The following is a 10,389-nucleotide window of genomic DNA, read 5'->3' on the forward strand; positions in this document are numbered from 1 at the left end:
CATCAGGCGTCAAATAATGATCCCATGACGAGGGAAACCAACTTGTTAGCTATTAGACCATTGTTGTTCTTTTGCATTCTAGGTGTAGGAGCCAATGCCTGGTTGTTTTGTGTGTCTATGTTCTTATTTTTTTTTGGCCCTTTGTTTAACATTTTCCTTTGTTTCTCTAACCTGTGGTCTAAGTTTGGGAATCTTCCTACACTACATTTAAGAGCATGGAGTTCAAATTTTGAATTTGAATCTTTCACGATTTTGTAGTGTCTTCTCCAAATGCCACTGATCAAAAGGCAAGGCTTGGGGAAATTTTTGATATAATTAATTATAACTAATCCACCAAAACTAATCTATCCCGAGAAAAGGCATTTTACAAACCACAGGTAGCCTTAGTGTGAAGCATAGCAAGATCCCTTTTTCCATCCAAAGAAAACATCCCTTCCCTGAAATTGCTTCTCCTTTTTTCTTTGAAATTCTTATCTATAATTATTATTATTAATAAATGGGATATAAATCATCCCCTTCTTTGAGTCCATGCAAACATGGAAAGAGACGTTATGATCGAACAATATTTCACGTCAAGTCCTGCTGAACCGGGAAATACACATAAACCATCAATTCGGTCAATTCCCTAGTTTGGTCAGACTAAAATTTGTGGCTCATTCAATTAATCAAGAAATTGGACTCTTCTGATTTGCAAAAAATTCCAGGGCAGGGTGACAATGCTGCACTCTTTTGAAAAAAAAAAATCAAGTAAAAATCTAAGTTTGAAAAGTCAACAATTTTGAAGAAATATAAGGAAAAGTAGAGGTAGGATGTCGTGGGTGAAACTCGAGCCCTTACGTATTCTGTTCGTGAGAACAGGGGATGCTTTGAAGGCTTTTGGAAACAACTCCAATTCAGTTTTCTTTACTATTAGCACACATACTAAATGGGGTCTTCACAGAGACACAGTCGACACAAATAATGACTTCTTGAAATGAAGGCATTTGCATGCGATTACAAACACAGCTACTGCTTGATCATCAAGGCATGCCTTGGGCTGGGGCGAGATCAATATGAGAAATGCTTGATATCACCCAACCATTAACTCACAACTGATAGTCCACGATTCCAAATCACGATTAGACCCACTCATTGAAATTCTCCAACCATTTAAACATTGAAAAGACAGTTAAATACAGTATATCACATACATTAAAGGCCAGCTCTCCCAATCGCTAAGCAGTTCAATTCTATGATTGCAGCTAGCCAAGTGAACACAAAACATCTTAGGATTATCCAAATATGTCCAACTAGTTTTGGCAACCATAAAGGCGTGGGCAAAAAGATCCTTCATACTCTCCACTTCAGTAATATCTGACAGAAGGATGTGTACCCATACGTCCTAAGAATTCTCATTCACTGCCTCGTCAATTTCTTCCAAATGATCCCGAAGTACTTTCCACTTTTTTCACAAGAAAAAGTTAAGTTAAAATACTGCAAAAATTAAAATTAATGTAAATAACAATGAAAGGATGGACATGATTATAGACACCCCCTACCTGATCCATGGAGAGTGAGATCCCTGAAACAGAGTACAACCATGTCAATGCATGTCTAACTTGTAAAGAAAAGCACAAATCAACTCAAGAGAACTCTCTAGACGTTGTGAGCCAATACATAATCAGTCAAAATATTGCAAAAATAACTGAAAAGCACAAACACAACTTTGCTGAGCATGATTAAGAGAAAAAGAGGTAGGGAGAGAGGCAGGGACAAATAGTTAGGCAAGACAAATTGCCCTGCTAAACCTCTTCAATTACCAAAAAATACCCAACACTAAAGTTTCTTATTGATGGAAATCTGATCTGAATCTTAACACAAGTTGAACCTTTAAGAACATTTGACTCTCAAAATCTGAGTGAAAATCACAGACATCTTTCCAAGTTTCAAAATTGCAGGGACCTCCCCTAATGTGCATGTTGACCTCTATTGAGGCCCATTGAATATCACTTACAACCCCCACTGCCTATTATCCATCGACTATAGATATGAAAAGTTCAGCAACTTAAAAGGAAAAGTTCCCTAAATTTGGACATTTTTTCACCAAAAATTATCTTTTTGTTGCAAGTAAGCAAATTTATACTCCAAGGGCATAATTTTAAACGAACATGCCTTTTCAAATTGCAATTTTGAGCAAAATTTACCTCTTAAAACAAAATATCATTGATATGATAATATCATCACTTTTCACAACCACATTAAACAATGAACAGATTGGAGGGGAGGTGAATAATGGAGTCAATTAACATCATGGGAGGTCCCACCAATTATTGCTAACTCAGGTAGATAAACTATAATTTGCCAACATAAATATTAGCCAGAAGGCACACAAAAAGTGAAGTTATGCATTAGCAAGGATCTCTTAGGAATTCTTAAATGAAGTCAAATATATCAAAGGGCTTGAACAAGGTATTTTCTTAAAAAAGCAGGAGAAACTGACAACTGACAAAACTTGATTGGGTCAAAGTGAGGAACAATCCTGTGGCTCCATTTGTTGCAAGTCTTAATGGAGCACTTCCCAAATAATACAACAACAAAAAAAAAAAACCAAGCCTTGAATCCCATTAGGTGGGAGCACTTCTCACATACATACAAAATACTGCAACTTCATTTGGAATAAGGATTTTGTGAGAAAAGGAAACGAAAAAAAAACACAGCGACAAAGTATTGCTTCTTAGGAATTGAAATAATAGATCATGCTGTTGCAGAGTACTAGCTGCTCTTAGTTTATCCTATTTTTAGATCACAGGTTCGAGGCGTGGAAACAGCCTTTTGTAAAAATGCGACGTAAGGCCGCATACTATAGACTCATTGTGGTCCGCCCCTTCCCCGGACCCTGCATATGCGGGAGCTTTGTACACCGGGCTGCCCTTTTTTTTCACGAAAGATTGATATTAGAAATGGAAGGGATGACTTTGACCCTGATCTAAAGCAAGGTGGTCAAAGCACCTCAGGTGTAGGGCTGGCACTTTTCAAGTGCCAAGATGGGGGACCTTCCATGAGGTACTTTGCCTCTAACACACAAACAGAAGGAACAAGGCACACAATGTGAGTGCCTTGGGGAAATCCTGTCAGTAGCATTAGAACCCTACAGATATTTTTAAATAACAAAAGAAATTTTATTAAGGAAGAATGGTAAACAAGGAAGCTCCTAAAAAAAAAAAGGATAAAAGCAAAAATAAAGCAGGAAAGTTGGGGGAAGAAAAGTAAAAAAAAACTAAGATGACTTGTTGGGGAAACCCTTCTTCAAATCCCTCCCATCATAATTGATGGAACTATTTTAATTTCTCCAATTCTCACATTTCATTTTCTTTCTATTGCAGCAATGCAATCTGATATCCTAGCCTTTAACAGTTTAACCATAGTCTTAAATTTCCAGGAATTTGTCAAAATTTCCACTTTCGGTCATCAATGAAATTGAAATACGGCAGTTGATTTCCATCTTACAAAATTTCTGATGAAATTTCCATGAATCATCTGAAATTTATTGAAATTTTGAAACTTCAACAATATTTTAAAATTTTGACTACTTGAACAAAGTTTCCTTGAAATTAAAGCTTGAGATTCAAAACCCAAACTGAAGGAATGATAAATTTTGCAATTTTGAAATTTTCTGCAAAATTAAACTTTGATATTAGAAGCTACAACATTTTATTCCATCTTTTATGTCCTAACTAGCTGTATTTGCATAGTAACTACCTCTTAGCTGCTTTATGAATTATATATTGATTGAAATTGATTAGTATTATTATTGTATTAAAGTCATTGTGTCTAATATATCACATACCTGTCATTGATGTATTTTAATTACAGCATATTAGTTCTAAATCTTACATATTATGTTTATTAAGGGTTTCTAAAGTTCCATAAAAAAAAGTTGTATAAGAAAATTCAGTGCTTTATTACTGATTTCCATCCTTTTTTAAAATCAAAATCAAAATTGACATTGAAATTATCATACTTAGGAAGCCTTGAAATTTAATTTGAAGTTCAATTTTAACAGCTTAATAGAGCATAACCTTCAAAAACATGAGAAGGTGGGGAAGAAGGGACCATGATTTTAATAATGTGCCTCAAAAAAGCCTATCAAGTTAGGATTTTAACGAACAAGCTTGAGAAAATTGGTACCCAACTCCCAAGCAACTGGATCAGTTTAATAATTATTAAGTGCATTACTCAGCCTACAACAAGAGTAGTTTGGAACAGGGAAGCTACTAACGATCTTGTGCCATCTAGGGGTATTCAGCAGGATGATCTGCTTTTGCTTCACATATTTGTTTTGTGCATGGAACCGTACGCTTCAAGAAATAATATTGCAGCTCAAGATAAATTGTGAAAACCTATTTTCTTGTTGAAAGTAAAGCCTAGCCTCTCCCATCTTTTCTTTGCTAATGATGTTTTTTTTTTGCAGAAGCAGGCATGGATCAAAGCCAAAATATCTGAACTCTGAAGCTTCCTAGAGTCATCCAGCTTTAGGTTGCGTCAAAAGGTGAGTTTCAATAAGTCTAGAATTTGTCTTTAACAATACTTCCTCAAGCCTTGCTAATGCTATAAGTTATGAGGTGCAAATTCCCTTGATCCAGGCTTTGGGCAAATATTTGGACATGCCTACATCGCAGAATAGAATGAATAAGGAGACATTCAGTTTATTTTGGATCATGTTTGGAGTAGACTAGGGGACGGAAGGCACAGAAATTTTCTCTAGCTGGGAAACCACCCTTGCTAATTCCATCACCTCAGCTGTCCCTAATTATGGACGCAGACAGCTTAGATTCCAAGCTCAATCTATCATCAGATTTGTAAAAGAAACAAGGTCTCAGACGTTCTCTTTTACTGCAAATGAAATAAGTTAAGAAAGAGAATAAAGAGAATTACAACATACGAAAAGAGTAGACGAAAAGAGATCCTCATAGCAGGAAAAAGAAAAGAAAACAAGAGAAAAAATAAAAGATGATACTTAAATAAAACAAAAACTAGCAAACCCTAATTGAGAAATCCCTATTTAAGCCCTTTCCTGTGTAATCAATAGAGCTCTGTGGTCATGCTAGTTCCACTGAGTCGCTAAAGTCAATTTTCTTTTAGCCCCATCCAATCGAACTCCATTCCCTCCAGGATCAATCAGCCACAATCCCATATCATCCAGAAGTTTCAGGCACCAACATATTACGCACTAACCTCCTTCATAGGAGGGGATAATAACCCATCCCCAGATTAATTAGGCACAGCCAATTCTACACCCAAATCTCCCTCCTCCAAGTGCATCAGAGGAGTTGGAAGCATAATCCAATTTTCACAAATCTCATCCAACAATGGACCACTATCACATGCAAAGGATGTTAATATGGGGGCTGAATTGTTCTGGACTGAGCCTTGGTTGGAAGACGTTCTTAACAACTTTGGCTGATGTGGACATTGATGAGGCCGGTAAGATCAGGATGGTTTCCAATTCCTGGAATCCAGCTATAGGACGGAAGTGGAATGAGATTGGAAATTTACTCCCTCAAGTAATTTATTTGAAGATGGTTGCTGTTCATCTCTCTAATGTTCTGACTGAAGAAAGACTTGATTGCATGGAATAGCACTGGTAATGGAGAGTTTGCAGTCAAAACAGCCTACAATAATGCAAATATTTATCATATCAATAAAAGCAATACTAAAAGCAACATTTTGAAAGCCATTTGGATCCTTCAAGCTCCTAAAAAGATTAGATATTTCATTAGCAGGTTTATAGAATTCTAATTAATGTGGCTAGAAGCCAGAGGGGTTTGTGTGGAGAACACTTGTTTCAGTCTGTGGAAGACAAAATCCACTTGCTTCACAAGTGTATTGGCTTCGGAAGTTTGGAATGGTCTGGTTTGGGCTAGGAATAAAGTATTTGTCACTAGCAATTTGTGCTAGAGGGTGGAGTTTAATCTGATGAGAGACACAGGAGAGACGCATGGTATCCTGTGGCCATCAATCCTTGCTACTGCTGCCTGGTGGCTATGGAGATTCAAGGGTAACTTTAAGCTCTTACTCAACCTCACTCACAACAGTTAATCGTATCCAAAATGCTTACTGTACTGACATCATGAAAAAAATCAAGCCTGATTTCAAGTTCCAAACTTATGCCAGGCCCATTTCTAACACAAGCATATCTGTTTAATTTAACCCATGCATTAGCCAAACCCAGCAATGAAAGTTCCCCAAAACCAGTACAATCTGTGGTCCACCTCTAATTCTTTAAACAAAGAACCAGCACACTGCACCTTTAGAACACAACCCAGCAAATTTAGTTCATCACCCTTTCCTTTCATCTAGAGCTCTTAACCCAGTCAACATGTCTTGCTCATATCTTAACCCACATCTGGTAAATAGAAAATGTTAAGACCCAATTATAAGAGGATGCAGAAATTGAGAACACTTCGGGTGATAATAAGGATGTCTCGATTGAATAAACAATTTAAATTGCAGTCGTCAACAATAAGCTAATTAAATCTCTCTGCATACAGTCATGGATTTAACACTTCTAGAACAAGCACAACTTTCCATCTCTTTAAGTCAAAGCTCATGTAGACAAACAAAGATGATTTTCTAATGGTTAGGCATGACGAATTTTAGAAGCCTATGGAAGTTGCAAAGGAAAAAGAGAATATTGACCGCCAAGAACTACCCAAACTAATAAAAGATAATGACTCAATAAAGGATAAGCAAGTGGCCATAATGTCCATGAATGTTATGATGTTTCAATTATCAGAGTTCATTATCCCTCCCCCATTCACCATTCCAATCGACGAACTAATTTGATATCTTTTTTGTGCATTAGCAAGAATGTGAAATTGGTATCTCCTACAGTTAGCTTGTTCATGCTTCACATCGTAACATACTTCAAAACTTGGTATCAAGTTTTTCCCAATCTAGAGAAGCAAGCCCAAGCCAAAGGCCCAAATTTTGGGGTTATTAAGGCATGAATTTGGAACATTTATGTGGATGTTCTCACATTTTTAAAATTTATTATTTGTAGGTGTAGGACCATATTCTTAAAATATTATTTCTTACTTTACTTAGATAATGACCAGGAAATTAGTCTTTTTAGTCATATTAGTGTCCGAGCATGTTTGTGTTTCACTTCCAGAAAAGTTAGTGTTAAAAAACTCACGAGTACTATTGTGTTTATTGGAGAATTGGGTCCTGAATTTGAATTCAGTAATGTGTTGCCCTAGGGGCATTATTTCCTGTTAGTATCCCTTTCTTCTTCTATCTCTATGCATCTCAGTTCACTCTGTTTGACCTCTACGCTCTCCCACTCTTGACAAAATAGTACATAGACAAAAAGGACATGGGCAAAATTCGGCTAAAACCATTTCCTACTACTTCTAGCCCCACTCCTATGTCCTTTCTCAACCAATACTTGCAAAGATCAATGTGTCCTTAAATTTAACCCCATATATTGAATCTGCAAATTGCAAAAAGGAAATCAAAATCATATCTATGAATAAACTAAAAAATTAAAAAATAGAGCATAATTGTAAACCTATGCAATATGTACAAGTTCCACAATGACATCAAGGTGGAGTATTCAATATATGTAGAAGTTTTCAACACTCCAATTTTCCTTTCCACATCTCCATGTTTGGACACACAACAGGGACCAGATAATGCAACTAATGCCCCCAAGAGAAAGTGATTAAATGACATTAGAAGTTATATGACAGAGACGATAGGCCTGGAGTAACTTGGAAGAAGGTACTACGAGGGATTTGACAGAAGTCCAACTCTTAGAAGACGTTGCCAAATGGTGAAAAATTATCAAAAGAGACTCATATAGTGCACCTATCTAATAGGACTTCAGGTTTTTTTTTTTTTTTCCTTCTTTTGGACATAAAATATAACTTGAGGTTTTTAGCTGCTGCTGCTGCCATGGTCGTTGTTATTGTAGAATCTCTCCAATAAGAGGTCAGCATTGATATTTCCTTCCCCGGGCTTCAAAAGCATCCTTTCATCCAATGTCAACCCTAATGTCAACAACATCATCACCTTCTGTTGATTTTAACAAATTAAAAATAGCAACTGATGCAGCAAGTTCCCAAAATATATCACCATTTCCAAGTGGTAGCAGAAACTACCGTCAGTCGTTCCCATAGTAATGAAGATGAATTTCAATCCCTTCAAGACATTTCTCCATGGTCTGACGAAGGACAATTTAATAAAAAAAACATTATTCCCATAAAAAAATGGAGCCAAAGACCTCCAAAACTTCAACCTGTTTGGGAGAAAGACATTGTTCAGGTCTGCCAAAGGCAAACTAAAAAGCAAAGAAAGCTAGGATAATAAAACTAAGGAAGCCTTGCCTTATCATCCCACTACCCCAAGCACATGTTTGGGCCATTGACTACTTAAAGAAAAGGAGAGAAAACATGACCTAACAGAAGATTGGTGTTAGAACTGCCATTATGAAGTAAAAACATACCAACATCAAATGGCAAAGTGATTTCCAAGCTTCATTGACCTAAACTTACATCTCCCAGTATGCTACTTTTCATATGCCCAGGTGATAAATCTTTACTATTGTAACCCCATCAATGCATCATCAAGTAAGCCCTGAATTAACTAGGGGCCAGTTGATAATCAGTTTGGAAGTACATTCCTTGCTCGTTGGCATCAATAATGATAGGCATTTCAAAAAGCCCATTTTCTTGCTTCCAAAATAAAAAATCGCATTTGCTGTATCATAGCTCATAAATGCAAGAAAAAAAAAAAAGCAAATTAAAAAATTCCCACAGTTTACTCGAACCACTAAAAGACATTGAGACAGTCACTACCCAGGTGAAATCAGCCAAAAATCAAGCAGAAATTGCATAAATCAAGTAGACAAACGAAGCGAATGCAAAAAACTCTAAGTTTGTCAAAGAATCAAAATTAGAAGCAATGAGGAAGGAGGAGAAGGAGAAGGAGAATAGAACCTTTCTTGCCAGGCATTTGCTTTCCATCCTTGTCGTAGAATTCTCGAATATCCACAAACACTTTTCCTTGCCAGTTCCTAACAGCAACTCTCCTGTTTCTCGATAACTACCAAAAACCCAACACGAAACAGAACTTCAAAACGAGAGAGAGGGAGAGAGAGAGAGAGAGAGAGAGAGGAGAGAGAGGAGAGAGAGAGAGAGAGAGAGAGAGAGAGAGAGAGAGAGGGAGAGAGAAAAGGTCTAGAGACCTCGCAGACGACGACGTGGTCAGAATCATCGGCGTCCCTCCTGGAGGTCTTCTTGGTTGGTGCATGGCCGTCGGAGTCGCCGTCGGAGGCGTAGTCGTCTTCCTTTCTCTTGCCCCTACTTGACATTTCCCTTTTCTGTCTGCAAGACTACGCAGAGTAAACAAAACCCTAGACAGAGAAACTACAGAAATACAGGGAGATGGAAACAAAAGAAGAAGAAATTGAGCAACCTTGTCGCTAGAGAGAGAGAGAGCAGTTGCCGATTCCGGTGCCGCGGCTGCCTCAGGTTGCTCCGGCGACGCCCTGCAGTGATGCTCACAGCTAAACAAGGGCGGTTCACAGTTCTAATTTTATACTTCGTTTTTTGAAAAATTACAATCCTTTGCGCTTTGGTGTTCTTCTGTTTTTCGAACTTTTTTTATTAAGGTTCGTTTGAAATTTAAAAAATATTAAGGGAAGAATTTAAAATTAATAAACAAAATTTAAGTTAACCCATTATTAACATTTATTCTCTCAAATTTTAATTACACCATAGTCAATTTTGATTTTAACAATTGATATTTAGAGAAAATAGGGCAGAAAATAAATACTTCTCTCTCTCAAAGTAAAAATTTGGATTCAAACGTACTCTAAAAGATTCATTAATTTATTATAAAAATTATGTAATATCTGCTAATTTTAAATTAAAAAAATTATAATTCATTCGAATTTACACATAGGATGCCGAGTAAGGTTTTTTATAAATGAGTTATAAATCAATTAAAAGAAATTATTAATAGTTGGTTAACTCAATCCACTTATATGTTAAGTTTTGTTTTATAAAAAGAGAGGACATTTTGATTTTTTTTTTTGATTACATAGAATGATAGGAATTCCGGCTACCAACGAGCCCTTTAGACCCCTTAGTGCGACATCAACCTACGGATCAGCGTCCTCCGCCCCCAGGTCTCGCTGATCAGGGTAAAGTCTAGATGCAGACACGACTTCTGTGCATCAGTTGGACGTTCGGCAAACCCGACTCCCGGGACACATCTCCATTACCATCCACGGTTCCCGCTGGTTTACAGAGAACTCTCACCATCCATGGTCTTCGCTGGCTTACAGAGCAAACTCTCACCATCTATGACCCCCGCTAGCTCACAGAGTAAACTCTTACAATC

General features: G+C 37.0%; 1 protein-coding gene across 2 annotated transcripts; it reads right to left on the reverse strand.

Annotated features, from left to right (window-relative positions):
• Positions 1–1,131: 1,131 nt before the first annotated feature.
• Positions 1,132–9,663, reverse strand: LOC131160639 (RNA polymerase II transcriptional coactivator KIWI-like). Of its 2 annotated transcripts, XM_058116490.1 has the most exons (5): positions 9,460–9,663; positions 9,230–9,368; positions 8,982–9,087; positions 1,539–1,561; positions 1,132–1,441 (listed from the first exon to the last, which is right to left on the reverse strand). In XM_058116490.1, exons 2-5 carry the CDS (start codon positions 9,353–9,355, stop codon positions 1,382–1,384), a joined length of 315 nt encoding a protein of 104 aa, XP_057972473.1. In that variant the 5' UTR covers positions 9,356–9,368; positions 9,460–9,663; the 3' UTR covers positions 1,132–1,381. The 2 variants fall into 2 exon arrangements, with proteins under 2 accessions (XP_057972473.1, XP_057972471.1); XM_058116488.1 differs by having other exon boundaries at positions 1,132–1,561.
• Positions 9,664–10,389: the final 726 nt, after the last annotated feature.

Source organism: Malania oleifera, chromosome 7 (genome assembly GCF_029873635.1).
Source record: "Malania oleifera isolate guangnan ecotype guangnan chromosome 7, ASM2987363v1, whole genome shotgun sequence".
Classification (NCBI taxonomy): domain Eukaryota; kingdom Viridiplantae; phylum Streptophyta; class Magnoliopsida; order Santalales; family Ximeniaceae; genus Malania; species Malania oleifera.